Consider the following 15,989-nt stretch of genomic DNA (forward strand, 5'->3'; position numbering starts at 1 on the left):
ATAGTTATGGTGTTATACTGCAGCTAAGTTTTTATTTACTAAAACGCTTGTGCATGAGATCTTAAAACAGTTTCACTGGTGTATGTCAGAGTTCACTGTAGGCTGGATATTCTTTGTTTTACCGGGCATCAAAACAGGTTTTCTCTATAGAACTCTGAGCAACTGGGGGGACTTAGCAGGATTTTTCTTCAATGTGAAATCCCTTGAGGACAAAACTTTGGACCTCCACGAAAATCAAGATTTTACGTGCAATTGGTTCACTTAGAGACAGGATATTAAGTTGACTGGATTGTCTGGGAAGTCTGTATTACAGCAGTATGAAAGGCAGAATTTAGTTGGCTAATCTGTCACTTTGCGTGAAGAGACAGGGAAGTTTTCTTTAAACCAAAACAGCAATTAAGAGATGCGAGCTTTATGAATGTACTAGGCCCAACTACACTCTGTTATTACGTTTAATGGGTTAAAATGACCTTAGCCATCTCACTGCTTTCTCAATTACTCTTTTCTTTTTTTAAACTTATAGTAATAACAGCTCAGCTATGATCTACTTCTATTATTTTGCTCAGCTTTTAATATTATAAAATAAGCTGATGTGCTGTTTTATTTGAACAAACATTCTATTACAGAGTTTCATGAACAAATTTATGCACAGCTTATTTGTTTATACTTAAAAGCAAAGACCCAACCTTTAGTTCTAGGAAAGAGGCAGAGACCGTGCTAAATTTTTTTTAAGATATAAAAGCTTTTATTTCGCAGATCAGTAAGGATTCCGGTTTTTCAGCATAGCTAATAGAGGATGCTTGTAATAGTAAGTTCAGTTGATACATATAACAAGTATATTACATACCTGATCTAGCCCTGCTGCTTTTTCTCTAAACCTACTGCAAAACAGTAAAATGTGCCTAAAAAAAATACGGAGTCTTTCAGTCCCAGCTCCAAGTTGAGTCAATAATAAGACTGTGGTACAGAGTGAGTAAGCTGAGGCAATTCATGTTTGAGAAGTGCACTGCTATTAGCAAGTGTGATATTCTAGAAGGTTAATAAGGAAAATGCAGTTTTATTCTTCACAAACTCAGAAGTTAACGTTTTAGTTAGCTAACTGTCTGTGGTTGTCCTCTGGTGGTGACAAGCTTCTGCAGAGCGACATTTCAGGAATGTTATTTCTGAATTGACAGGGAGATTCCTGATACCGAAGTTTATTGTACTCATTCAAATAGCGTCATTTATATTCTGTGGGAAGTTCCAGGCTTTTAAGGAGCATGGAAAACTTTCCACTTTAAGAAAAAGTAACTTTCTTTGCAAAAAGTGAAAAAACCCAAATGACCCAAGAATTTATTTTATAATTAAATAGTAATTAGAAAAAAACACTATTAAAAATAAGGTTGAGTTTGAAAGCTTAGCACAGACTCAGCTCTGACTCGCCACTCTAAGAAGTCTGTAGAAGTGGGGGTTTGTGAGCTCCATTGGCAAGAACCTGATGTGCTCGGTAGCGTTGGCTCCATGGCAGTCAGTGTGGTAGAAGCACCTCTGTAACAAACATCTGAGCTTTCCAGCAGCCCCTAAGGAAAGCTAGTGAAACACTAGCCATGGTTCTGTCAGTATTCTGCATGTATTTTGCTAGAAATTCCTCAAAACCAGTATGTTAAAATGTCCACGAACTTGCATTTTTCCACTGTAGCCTATTAATCTGGAGCATTCTTTATAAATTCTTGATATTTAGTACATATTCGGCCCTTTCCATAGCTGTACCTCTTGTGGTCACTGCTGTTGTTCAAGGAAGAGCATATAGCAATTGTCAGGAAGACCTTGCACTCAGGTGTTAAAAAATTTTGTTTCAGGAGGTGAAGAATTTACATTATATGTTTGATCTTGCAGGAATTCTTAAATGGGTGAAGCTGATAGATAACTTTGAGGCTGAGTACGAGTATGTCACCAATGAAGGAACAGTGTTCACTTTCAAGACAAACCGCCATTCTCCAAATTACCGGTTAATCAACATTGACTTCAGTGACCCAGACGAATCCAAATGGAAAGTTCTCGTCCCTGAACATGAAAGAGATGTTCTAGGTAAGAGTTCATGTCAAGTAAAAGGTTTTCGATTCTTTTTTTTTTTCAAATTAATTCAGTAATTAGTCTATTGAACGATCTTGTACAGACCTTCTTCATTTCTTCCCGCGCTTAAACTTTGTTTAGGATTTGCAATTAAAAGACTTGAGACTCAAGAGATCCAGGATACATTTCTCTCTCTCTCTCTCTCTCTCGTTCTAACGTCCTGTGTGGCCGTAGTGAAGTTGCTTCGTCTGTCCTCGTTTTAATTCTGTGTTTGTAGGAAATGAGGGGAAAGTATCTTCCTGCTTCATGTCAGTGCAGTAAACATCTACTAGACAGTCAGGGATTACAGCAAGAGGGACTTTGTAATCAGAAAGAAGGGAAAGAGCAAACCTAGCAGTAGTGCAGGCATTGTTATGAACAGAGTTGGTCAGAGTTTGAGATAGGATTTTCTGTTGTTCCTGGGATAAGAAGAGTAGACAACACTTGAAAAAAGCCTCGGGGAAAGCTGAAGGACATGGAAATCTCTTAAGTATAAAAGCGAGTTCAAAACATAAATCTTTGAGTTTGATATAATTACAATAAAGGTGTATTTTTTTAATCCCATCATTTTTGGGAAAGTTCTGTTAAAACTTAGAATTAGTTTCAGGAAATACAGAAAAACCTCCTCTGAGCTGTTTTTTTGACAGGTGCTTTGTGTACATTTGTATAATCAGTTCTCCATACAGTACAAGATACAATTATGATTTATCTGACTAGCATAATTATAGCTATTAAAAAAGACTGCTTTTTTTTTTTTATTAATCCATCTTTATACAAATTCATTCATATTTGCTACTTTTCTGGTGAAGAGCTGCTTTGTAGAATGGGGAGAATTCTCTGTGTGTGTGTGATTTGATATGTAAATACAGTAACTTCTGTCTTTCCCCACTAAGCCAAACTTATTTGACTACTGTTTCAAATTCCTCTTAAGATCTTGCTTTTCAAGATACCTAAAATAAAAACTTAATTTCTGTCTGGATTTCGCAATGTGCCCCACATGATTTCTGCCACAGTCTAGACAAGGTATGTCACCAGTATGACATAAATGGTGACTTTGAGCACGCCCAGAATTGTAGTGATGGTGCAAAGGACCGGGGTCTAGAATATTGCAAGAATTTTGGTAAACAAATTTCTACAAAAGTAGAAAATCAGAGCTTGGTGAGACACAAATCTTTTTCTTAAGATTGGGAACTCTTTGAATCATCGTAAATGCATCTTATATGAAGTACCTTTTAAGTCCTAAGCAGGGAATAAATAATAGGTGTAAGTGAAAAATGGCTTGCAAGGCTTAATTTCTGATTGTGTGCAAATTTGCTGACAGCCTGTGAAGCCATGCTTAAGTTACGAAGAACTGCAGTTTATAAAGTGGGACCAAGTTGAAGAATTGACTTAGAGGTGGTGAATGTTCGAATAGAACGGGACAGAAACATGTGATTGACATGAAATGTGGTTACCATGTATGGATTTACCTCAGATGTGGTCTAGGCAGCCAAAGGAGCTTTGACCAGTGGCAATATAGGCACTGGCTATATATTCCTTCCCATTAAGATAAAGGCCACATCTGCTCTTCACTACATTGCAGTATTTAGCTCAACTCTATTTTGGTTTCATTTTAAAGGCAAAGTTGTGCTAAGTTTATGTTTGTGCATGTAAAAAAAAAATAATTGATGCATGGAACACTCCTTTAATGGCTTATACATGACAGCGTTGACTATACAAACATAACAAGAACTGCATTTAGAAAACTGAAAGTTCAGATAAATGGGTTTGCTGTGGGCACTGGCCTTCAGACTGTAAACACAACAGGCATTCAGCTCCTAAGCACTTAAAGGCAAACATAATTTGTCATAGGAAACCATCAGAGTAACTTTCAGGAGTCTGTTGTGTGTCATTAGGCTTCTACTGTATTTGAATGTGACGCCAGAGTAGGCAATCGTATGTCCACTTCTCTCTCTAGCTCTTTGGAGAGGTATGTGAATGAATTGGATTAAATTAACAAATGAAAGTGTTTCCATAAGGTGAGTTACAAGTAGATCTTAGTGCTACAGTAAAGTAAGTTTGAATTGTTCCATTGCTTCTTTGTGTCAGCCGCTTTCAAATTAATGTTGCATCATCAGTGCTAAGATAAGGGAGTTTTATCAGGAGATTGTAGCCCGGAATAAATAAAAAAAACACTCCTTCATTTGATGAAGCCAGCAAGCAAGCCAGTCTCTATTTCATGTTGTTTTAATCATTCCAAGATTTGGTTTAGAAAGACATAAATATAGCAGAAGGTAATTAATAATTCATTGTCTTGAAAACCTTGCAGTCAAGTGAATTTGATTTTATGTGATCCAGAGATGACAATGTAATGAAAAGCCTTCTGCAGAAGCTAGGACAGCAGTGATTCAAAGGGTAAATGAGTATTGCTGCTTGTCCAATTTTACATATGTGTGGGAGAGACTCTTTATCAAGATGTAATTAGCTGTATTAGAATTTCTTTATAAACATTATAGTCAGTGATGCTCTAGGTCACAAATGTGTTTTACTGGCATATATAGATACTCAGCTCAAAAGTCTCCCTCTCTGGTGTGATCTGCCTGGTAGCCATAGCCCTCTATTTCTATATGTTAACTTAGATTCAGTTTCATAAAAGCTGCACCATGCACATATAGAAATAGATTTATTTATGAATAATAAATTCAAGATTAAGAATTACGAAGCTCTGCCAGTGTCCATCAATGGCAAAAAGAGAAATTCCACAAAGTATCATAATGCATTCTTAGGGAAGACACTGTAGCTAATATAATATAACATAACCAAGAAATAAACACATATGCCTACAAGGCGGTGTGAATGTCATTTGGTTTCTTCAACATATTCTTCAAGATAGACCTTTTTATTGGCTTTGACTTTTTTGTTTTCAGAACTGTTTATAAATAAGCCAATTTGGGAAATACAGGAGAAAAAAACCCAAGCATGTTCCTGCAATGAGATTGTACACACACCACATTTTACAACTCTCAGCAGGGGTTTCACACAGAGTTGAGGTAAATTTAGATCTCTACTCTGTGAGCTGAGAGGAAGAAATAAATGACAGCTATTTTAAAACTAAATTTAAGGGGGGGCCTCAGAACATATTGAGGTGTGATGAGACTCATTTCCTCCCCTTTGGAGTTTGTTTATAAAGTGTTACTTTTAATTTTCAGGGAGTCTTAAAATAGAACCACAGGGGAGATTCACATCTTAATGTTGAACTAGTGCTTTAAATGACCACATGGCTGCAAGTAGGTGTGCTGAATTAGTTAAAAGGCAGCCTAGTTCTAAGGCATAGGATAAACTTGCTGTCTTTGGAAGGTTAAATAATTAATTTTGAGAACTGTGACACTCCCCACCCCACCCCCAAAAGTGCCCAATACTGGTAGAGCAGGGCATCTTGAGAGTAGCAGTTATATCCAGCCCTGTACACGTGACCACAGAAAGAAAAACAGAATAGATCTCGTGAGTAAGGAGGGCTGAGAAATAAAACATATTGCTGAATGTGTCATAGATGAGGTGAGTGTTCTTGAGCAGTTTCTTGAATCTCAGTTGGACATTTAACAAGCAGGGGCAAAGCTTCTGTACCTTGTACACATCTGCACACCTAAACTCAGTGCTTGTAAAATGTCTCCTTTCCCTCAGCTGGAATGTGCGCTCCAAGTCAAAAATAGTGTTTTTCTTCATACCTTTAACCTGCTAGCTTATTCATAAACGCTTCAGAGTTTGGGGAGGGGAGTTACTGCAACCAAAATGTATCCTTTGGCACTGTAGTCAAATCAGGAGGGAAAGTCTGGAATGAGTACCAGGAAATTGTTGATCCTGAATGACAAGGATGTGCATGGCTGTGAGTAATCCCTCATGTTCATCTCGGCTGTCAGGAAGCTTGTGCACTCCGTTACACTGTGGTGTTTTTTAGAGTACCCACAGCTTTACGCATTTGGGAGTTCCGCTTGCAGAGCGGTTGCCTGAAGGATTGTGTGACTGTTCTGAGGAGCTGTCGTGTGACCTTGTGTGTATAGCCCAGAGGAGGTGCCCTGCAGAGATGGCTACTACAGAAGTGTGGCAGAGAGGAGGAAATTGGCTGCAATGCAAATGACCAGATTGATAAGCTTCTACTGTGAAACTGGGGGGGGGGGTGGGGGGCACAAAAAAACCCAACAAACAACAAACCAGCTGGGATGTGGCTTAGCTCCAGTGTTTCCCAGCAACAAAAAGCACCCCCTAAGATCTGGGCAAGGCAGATACAGTCCCTCAGTCACTGGGGACGTGGGGAGAGGATATGGTCCAGATGCGTATCCCTGACTGAAAGTTTTATTCTGCTCCCCTGGAAGGGCTTTTGTGGCTCTGTTTAACTCTGTTTAGCATGGAAAACCTGCATCAGTCATAGGTGACTAAAGCCTGTAGCTTACTTAGGGAAGCGTTACTCCTGATGTTTGCAGCTTCAGAAGAGCTTTGCCTCCCACACGCTCTGTCTCTTGTTTGTATGTCTCGTGCTGATAGGATGTGGGGTATAAAATTCTTGTCTTGTTGAGATTGATTGGAGCTTTTCCATTAATTTAAACATGGCAGGCTGTGACTGAGGATGGTGTCCCAGAGAGAAGACATACGCCTTTTCATATGTTGTGAGGGCTCATCAATGTTTACTCACATGTTTCAGAATGATTCATGTTTTATTCTGTAAATTTCTCATGCTTTGCTTGCAAGTCTACCCATAAGTAGCCTTGAGTAGTAGTTACGGGTCATTTTAATTGAGATCAGCGTTAATACCTGTTAATCTGCAGACACTGAAATTTACGGTTGCTGTTTGTGATGACCAAAGAAACCAAAATGACCTTCCAGGTCTATTTTCCAGCTAAAGGTTTGACAGTCCATTAAAATGTACTCGTTATTTGTTGAGTGGACGCACAAGCACATTGTACAGCAAGTAAGTCAGCAGTTTCTGCTGAAGACGTATGGCTGCCTGCCTCTCCTAGCTCAGTGTGTTCTCCATCGACATTTCAGCATGCATCTGTCAAAGCATGTTTGTACAGTTGGACACAACATGCTGTAGCTACTGCTGCAGAAATGAAATGTCAGGACTGTCATAAGTAATTAAGGTTAGTGGCACAGATGTTTGGTGTGAGGATTCAACCTTTTTTTCCTGAAGCTATTTCAAAGGTTGTTCATAGCAACATTGCTGGTGCCAAGTTAGTGGCATGCCTTTGCTAGTAATGAAAGCTGTCAAAACAAAAGAGTTTTTGAAAAGTAGCAGTATATGAATTTCTAAAAGGTTGAACTAGAACTTCTAGAGGTGGTTGAGCGCAGTTTTCTAGGCCTTGTTAAGTATAATTCCTGTAGCCCAAATCTAGGTATTGAAGAATTGTGTGTAAACTATTGTAGTCAATAAGGTGGTCACTGTCATCTTCAGAGGGAAATGGGCAGTACCAAGGATAATTCTTCATGCCTGCTTTCAGTACCTGCAGGTGTCTCCAAGTGTGTCCGTCCCTCTCTGATGCCTGAGCCAAGAGGCTCAGGTTGGAAAAGGCAACGTCTGTTTATTGTTTAGTGAAATCAATCCTTTGACTGATGGGTATTGTAAGTCAGTGGACTGTAAGTATGCTGGAGGACAATTCATAAATTTAGGTGTAACTGTGAGAATAGCTGCTCTGTTCATTGGTATTAACTGAAAATAAACTGACCCTATACAATGGAGAGGTCTCGGATGGTTAACTTGTAAAAAAACACTTGTGTGAGTAAAACTGCTCAGCAAGCAATTTACAGTCTCCCAGAACATGGTATCCAAAATAATTGGGTGAACTGCATTCTAAAGGTGCTTATTTCTGCCCATTGTCTATAAAGGGAGCCTACAGCAATGGTGTCAGGCTTAAAAGCTTGCAGGAAGTAGAGAGGCATGCAGGATGTGTTCTGCAAAGCATGAGCAAACCCAAGGAGGCTGACTGCTAATGCAACAAGCTCAACAGTATCTGCAGTTCTCAGTGCTGAGCATGGGAGTAACAGAGACTCAGTTTGTAGCTTGCAGTCAAAAAATAGCTCTTGTTAATAATTCAGCATTGGTTTTAGCTTGCTATGCGTATACACGTTGGTTCTTGGTGTCTTTTTTTTTCTTACGCTCTTTCAAGTCTACTTCAATGTTTTGCTCAGTTTTGATTTTTGTATTACTTTGTAGCTTCCATTACTGTAAGTTTTGGAGGCAGTTAGCGATGCACCAAAACCAGTTATAATACAGGTATTATACACAGAAGCTATGTTCCTAAATCTCATGGAATGTTTTAAAGATATCTTGCATTGTCTTCACATCTTTTATCCTCACCTTGCTGAGAGCATCTAATTTGTAAACTAAAGAGGTGATGGAAAGTTAATATTGCTGCTTCCTAGGCAAGTTCTTCAATAGCAGGAAGCCCCACGTAAGTCTTACCCCTGGGCAATTGAATCTTTTTAGTAAAAGAGTAATATTTCTTCATAATATGTAAGTTGAAGTAATAATGTACTTTGGCTTTTGATGAAAGCATCCATTAAACTGCAGTGCTTTATCAAATGATTAGCGAGGAATTGAGTCATCACAATTTAATTTTAAAATAAAGATTGCTTAAGTAGTATTGTTGCTGAGGCAAAGCTACATATTATATACATTTGAAGTTGACCTGAGAGTGTCCGTAATCCATTTTGTGAAACTTTAGGTGTCAGGAAGCTTCGAGAGTAAAACTGGACATTTTAGTTACAGATGTTTCTGGGAATATCAGTGGAGTTCATGGGATCTCATTGCAGAGCAGTTAATTCTGCAGGCAAAAATAGTATGGTACTATAGGGATGCTATTTTTTGATTCATATTTTGTGTTAATAAACCAGTTATACATGTGAATGTTGGCAGATTTGTGCAATGACAATGTAATAAATATTTTCACAGAATCACAAGAGTGATAGGGGTTGGAAGGGACCTCTGGAGATCATCTAGTCCAACCCCCCTGCCAGAGCAGGGTCACCTAGAGCAGGTTGCACAGGAACGCCTCCAGAGACGGAGACTCCACCACCTCTCTGGGCAGCCTGTGCCAGTGCTCTGCTGCCCTCAGGGTAAAGAAGTTCCTTCTCATGTTTAGGTGGAACTTCCTATGTTCAAGTTTGGGCCCGTTACCTCTTGTCCTGTTGTCAGGCACCACTGAAAAGAGCCTGGCCCCATCCTCCCGAAATGCAGTCATTTTAAATAACTGCATATTCTCATTGTTCATAGAATCGTAGAATAAACTGGGTTGGAAGAGATCTTTAAAGGTCATTTAGTCCCGCCTCCCCTGCATGAGCAGGGACATCTTCAGCTAGATCAGATTGCTCAGAGCCCCGTTCAACCTGACCTTCCCTGAAGAGTTTCTGCATTTCACAGGATATAAAGATGGGGATTGAAGTGAGATGGTCAGTAGAACTGCGGGGATTTTTGTAGAAATTGCCAGCCCAGACATTTTTTTTTTTTTTAAACAGTTGGATTTTCCAAAGTCCAATTAAAAAAAATATCATTCCATGAAAAAGTTCACATATTTCTGGTAATTCTTCTGAGGAACAAACTGAGAACGTGAAAGGTTCTGTGAAGCAGAAGTTCTTGTTCCTGCACAGCTGCGCAGCCGAGGTGGGCAGCTCTGGGGGGGCCCAGGGCTGCCAGGAGGGGCATAAAGGAAATGAACCTCTGCAGAGCCCTTGGTTCCCGGATCCTTTTGCCAGATTGAGTTCACTGTGCTGCATCCTGTTCCTACTACCTTACAGTCTCAGGAAGGCTGCTTAACAACATTAGCATCTTGAATAAAAAATATTTTTTTTAAAACGGTGTGTCGAGGGTATCACCGCAGAATAGCCCTTCTCTTACACCTGCTAGAGCTTGCTTACGAGAATAGCCTCCTGAACGCTTAGGCGATTAAAACATGATGAATAATAACCTCTAACATACTTGAATGTGCAGTACAGGATCACATGTCTTTTTGTTCTTATTAGTTTAGCTTGAGACTAAATCATAATGATTGTTTTGATTTTCATGCGTTTCCATAAGTATTGCTGGCAAAGATAAGTGTTTGTTTGGGCTTTGCATTGAAATATGTGACATTTAAGAGCAGTATTGCTTTATAAGCACCCCAAGTGCATAAGCATCTTGGTTAAGCAATTCTTTTTTTCCTGTATCTGCATAGATTAGCTTCAAGCAGCAGGGTTATTGTGTTTCCAAAGAGTGTCAGCCTTTACTTCTGGGTTCACTTTATACTTTCAGAAGGCAGGTGACCTCTAAATAGCTAAGAGTTAAATTCAATGCATGTCAGAAATTTTGGTGCATTTATTTAGGTATGTTAAAGAATTTTAGAATCAGATTATGTCTGATTGTTTTCTTTCTTACAATTTTTTTTACTGTATTTTCTGTGGCTTTTTTTTTTCTTTTCCACACTCTGCAGAATGGGTTGCTTGTGTGAGGTCCAACTTTCTGGTTTTGTGCTATCTGCACGACGTGAAGAACATCCTGCAACTTCATGACCTAGCTACTGGTGCACATCTCAAGACCTTCCCTCTAGAGGTTGGCAGTATTGTGGGATATAGTGGCCAGAAGAAGGACACCGAAATATTCTATCAGTTTACTTCCTTTTTATCTCCAGGTAAGATTGGGGTTTTCCCGTAGTTATTGTTCCTTTTCCTGGTAGCAATAACTTTCTCATTTTCTGTTGTTTAGTAGTTATTAGGTATATCTAAGATGCAGGTGAAATTGTTTCCTCCCCCATGTAGTAAGTAGAGGTTGTACACTTCAAAATGCACCGGTCCTTGATGCACGAAGCCTAAATAATGTGCGTGCTAATATTTGAGACACCTGCATTGACAAATTACACAAGACTGGCTTGTAGCATTCTCACAGCTCTTGCTTCATACAGCAAGGTATAAGTTTACAAATCCTGTTGAAGAATATCGATAATGTGATTAAAGAATGTGATTTTCATCACCATTTTGAAGAACATTAATAAAAGTCACAAAAATCCTTTCTCTGGCAGCTCTGTCATTCATTTTTGCATAGTCTCCTTGGACAATCCTTACTGTCTGTGCTGACAGCACTTGGTGGTGTTGGATTGCTGTGGGAATCCTCTTTCTACAATCCTGCAAAGCCAGAGCTGTCCACAGCGTTACATAATACGTGTGTGGGACACCAATAAGTGTTCAGGATTTTGAACAAGAAGGAAGTTTTTATGCAATTGTCAAGCTAGTATATGGCAAGAAAACATATTTGCTGTTCTGTCCCCTTTCTTTGCTTCCTTTCTTTCCCAAATGATCAATAGATAATACAGGACAGGATTCAAATATGGAGAGGGGAGACAGGCATCAGAATCTTTATCTTCTTCCAGGATTGTGAGTGATCATGAATCATAAGATGATCAAAAATGTTCTTATAGCATCCCATGTATATTTTTGTTCTGTTTCAGTTAGAGCACAGCCACATTGCAAAATGGCTGTAGAATAGTTTTCTAGGTTTGCTGGTTTTGCTAGAAAGGATTGTGTCAAATTACCAAAATTATGTTTCAAGCTTAGCAGATAAAAAGTGTGATGAATTTCCTATTTTCATCTTACTGTTTACATAACCAGAAAAAAGATATATTATGTTTCCAGTTCCTCTTTTAGACAAACTTTGAAACAACATTCAGATCCTTGCAACCTTTGCAACTTGGAGAGGAGATGGCGTTTGCATTTACCACTAACTTCATCCCATCTTGATGGTTCAGGTAGTTCACTTGCTCACATCCCACCTTGTGGGCCAGAAGTTGCCAGTTTTATAAGCCCACACCGTCTTAGAATCTCTGCAGCTGCTAAACATATGGAGGGGAAGAGCCCAGAGCTCTGTTTTAGCCCATGGCTTGCCAGCCAGTCACCAGTGGCTGCTCTCACTGCGTGCTGCTTGCTTAGACAGATTTTTTTTCTCCTTTTCATCCATGTGCTTAGCATCTACAGAGAATTTGCCGCGACATAGCTCTGTTAACTGGGGCAGCGCAACCTGGAATCTAGAAGAAAGAGGAAGGGAAGAAATGGAGGTAGACTGTATGGGCATAAGGAGAGGGTGGGGAAAGCAGACCAGAGAGGTAATTTTTAGGTAGATGTGTGGATATTTTTTAATTTGCATGCAGCTTCCATTTGCCCTATCAGTGGAATAATCAGACAAAAGGTATGGGGCTGGTCCTTGATTAAACTCGTTCTTCCTACTTTACTATTAGAAATCAATATAATTTGCACTTGTATTAAGTTGCACTTTTTTTTTTCCTAATGAGAAACAAATTAACATACTGGTGTTTAATACCTACAATAAAAGTAAAAGTAAACATATATATGAAATAATGAATAATGCAGTTCTAAAACCATAGATGCCAAAGTCTTTTTTGCTATTCCCTGAAAAATATGGTTATCCCTGCTGTCCACTCCAGTCAGACGCTGACGTGAGCACTCTTGTGTTTTGTATTTATTTAGCACCAGGCAAAACAGTGCAGCCCCCAACATTATTATGTTTTTGGATATTAGCTGCCATGCTGCTAAAAATACAACAGAACAAGAGATGCAGCACCAGGGGTTCAATTGCACGTTACTGTAATGTTAGGTTGATTGACTTCCGAAATGCAGTCTATGACTGTGCTTATACTTCATCATATGGTTCCCTGATATGCAGCTATTCTGCCTGCTCTGTGTGTAATGTTTGCCAATACATTATCCAGCTCGGGCAGCTGTATGTATGTCAAATGACTGACTGCTCTGCCTGTTACCGCCTGGTGTGCTTTCCTTTGTGCTTTCGCATCACTTTCTGGATCCTAATCTTTAAGGGAAGTGTTGCTTTAATGCTTGTTTGTATCTGTCACCCTGCATTAGGCTTGCTAGTCACTTTGTGACAAATGAAGAAAAAAAATTCCCAGCAGATTAGAGTACTCCTACTTTTATTCCCCTATTAATTCACCATTACGGAAAGAGGCTTTGTCAGTTATTAGAAGTGTTGTTTTTCATCTGTGTTCCTTTGCCACTCTATATCTTTTTGATTTTCCACAGTCTATAAAAGTGATTTAATGAGGCAATTCCCTTGTATCAGATATGTTTCTTCATTATTTCACCTTTCAATATAATTTTTTATAGCTATAACCTCTGTAATAATTGCTGGTGGTTTCCTGAAAGTACCTAAAATATACACAATGCAGCAGTATTTCAATCAAGTCCTGTCCACCTTGGTTAACTTTATTACATTGAGGATCTCTGTAGGGGGCTTGTTGCCTTAACTTTTAGTGGTTTTTTTTCCTAATATATATTTAAAATTTTACAGAGACCAGATAGTTGTAAAGCAGAAAAACAAAGACTGATTAAAACTGAGATTAGTTTTATGTATCATATGTGTCTGTAGTATCTCCATGAATATTAGGATTTTGTGGTGTGGTAACCAATGTGCAAACACAACGGTAGTCACACTTTATGGCACATGCTCAAGTGTTATTAGGGTTGAATGACAGGAAATGTGATTTATAGTCTAAATGCAAAATTCTTCTTGGCTAATTAGACATCTGTGTAGTGTCTAGATTGCTAGATTGTCTCTGATTGTGCCTCTGCTGCAACCTAGAAGTTTTATACTGCTTATAGACGTAAATTTTCTCATGTGCACAATCCTTTGGAAATCATAGGTGCAACTCAAGCAAGCAAAGTTGCCTTCAAACCTGCAGGATCCGGTTGTAAAATAAATTATACAAGACCAAATTCTGTTCAGTTACGTAGGTATCCTGTGCTAGTCCACCACAGTTTCAAGTGGATGCTCAGCTCTTTCCATTAGTGGGGGTCTGTTTAAATTGTAATTTCAGAATATTTTATCATAAAAAGAAAAATGTTAACCAGAGTGAAATTCTTGATATATTTATTCTCAGACCAGTGGCTCCAGACGAGGTATTTTAAAATTGACTTCATACTTCTTTTTTCTAACATAACCCTTCTCAACAAGTGCTATGTAACGTTATGAAAAAAAGTCTTTTTTCCATTTTGGTTAACCCACTTTGAATACCTGGCTTTGTACGGGTGGTGAGACTTATTCTTTCTGTACAGAAAGCTTTTGCACCCTTCTTGATGAAGTGCACGTATGTATGTGTTAAATTATATATTAACCGAAAGAATGTGTCTGGAACTACTGTTTTTCTCCCTGCTGAGTTACCGTTGCCATTCATTACTCCATCACAGTACCTAAACTGGCATCCTTTTAATGATGAGTATGCACTAAGCTGACAAACTTGCACTCTATTTTAGGTATTATATATCACTGTGATCTGACCAAAGAGGAACTGGAGCCAAGAGTTTTCCGGGAGGTGACTGTGAAAGGATTTGATCCTTCGGTTTACCAGACAATTCAGGTAATAAACATGAGTCCTGCTGCCTTGCTGTAATCACTTATGTAAGAGTTTAATAAAATTGCACTTGGCTAAGGGCAAGAGTGCTTTGATTGGCTCCTGGGTTGCAGGTCTGTGTGCACTCTGAAGGAATTCCACCAAGTCTTGTTAGAGACATTGGAAGCTGCCACTGCAGGTAACCGGGGCAGACTCAGTCCTCAGTTGTCTTACATTGTGAGGCAGTATGTTCTCTAATTTTTTCCTGTGTTACGGTATTCTTTGATATTTGTTTTAACATCAAGCTGCTGCTTTTCCATGTTGATGTATTTCTTCCACCAGGGCAACTTGGCATAGCTTCCATAGGCCAGTGTCTGATAGGGCAGTGGAGAAACAGAGGAAACTTGGAATAGTCTTCCCAGCACTTCCACAGCATTCCGGGGACCACTGTGGGAAGTGTCAACAGCAGATAAACACTTCTGTCCCCACCACTCTTGTATAAAAGTAGTGATGATTTTTGCCACAAGTTCGTAGTGTGGATCTCTATTAAGACTTCAGTAAGAAATTGGAAGGAAAGAAGGAAATGCGTTCATTCATTTGTAACCGGGATCAAATATGAAATCTGCCACAAAACTATGGAAAGTCTTAACCATGATTATTTGGAAGGAAAGCAGGAAAATATCTAGTGATGTGAACAGAAAAATCATGTTCATTCATGCTGTATAAGAATTTCCCATTCTGTCCAGGTTTCTGAGAAGTGCCATAGTATATTGTGTTCATTAACACATCAGTGCAGTTACACTTGGAGCAACTCACTTTGATTTTCATAAGCGCAGGATTAGACCCTTCGCTTGCAGTGCTGGAACAACTAGAACAAGGAGCAAAAGGTAAAAGCAAATTAAAATACAGACACATGTGTAACTAACGTTTGTAATGTTAAAAGTGAAGGCGCATAAGAATTAGCTAAGTTTAAGGCTTACAAAGTTAAGAGAAATTACTCCTGTGGAAAACAGTGTAAGTTACAGATGATATGAAACAGGTTTGGGAAAATACAGGGCTTTTTGTAGACAATTGCTTTGACCTCATAACAAGTATTGTGACTAAAAATATTATGCAAAATATACATTTTAAGTAGTAAGGGATCTTTCCACTAAACACAGCTTTGGCAAGCCCCTGATAAAATACTATGCCCTGGTGAGGACTTTAAGGAAGATATGGAGCTTCTAGAGAGAGTTCACAGGAATTTGTTTAAATAATTAGGGGTCTGGAAAAACAGTCATTGTATTGTGATGCTTAGCATATTTAATACCTGCAGTTTATAGAAGAAATACTGGAGGGTGGATTAATTATTTTATATGTAGCATTTTGCATCTGTAGTGTAAGAGTGGAATAGAGGATTTTTCTTTCTATATACCAAGGTATAACATGATCCATGCCTAACATGGAACTTAAATAAGCTTAGCCTGGAAAAAGGTTAAGTGACCTAGGAGATATAATTAAGCAATAGTGTGACAGCATGGCTTGGAGTCTTTGAAAGGAGATGAA

General features: G+C 38.8%; 1 protein-coding gene across 1 annotated transcript in view; it reads left to right on the forward strand.

The window, feature by feature from the left end:
* PREP (prolyl endopeptidase) overlaps nucleotides 1-15,989 on the forward strand; it is a 96,216-nt gene that overhangs the window by 44,352 nt on the left and 35,875 nt on the right. The window contains exons 8-10 of the mRNA XM_063329866.1: nucleotides 1,876-2,067; nucleotides 10,527-10,724; nucleotides 14,368-14,471. Coding sequence (XP_063185936.1) covers nucleotides 1,876-2,067; nucleotides 10,527-10,724; nucleotides 14,368-14,471 — 494 coding nt within the window. The remainder of the gene's footprint in view (nucleotides 1-1,875; nucleotides 2,068-10,526; nucleotides 10,725-14,367; nucleotides 14,472-15,989) is intronic.

Source organism: Chroicocephalus ridibundus, chromosome 3 (assembly GCF_963924245.1).
Source record: "Chroicocephalus ridibundus chromosome 3, bChrRid1.1, whole genome shotgun sequence".
NCBI classification, from domain to species: domain Eukaryota; kingdom Metazoa; phylum Chordata; class Aves; order Charadriiformes; family Laridae; genus Chroicocephalus; species Chroicocephalus ridibundus.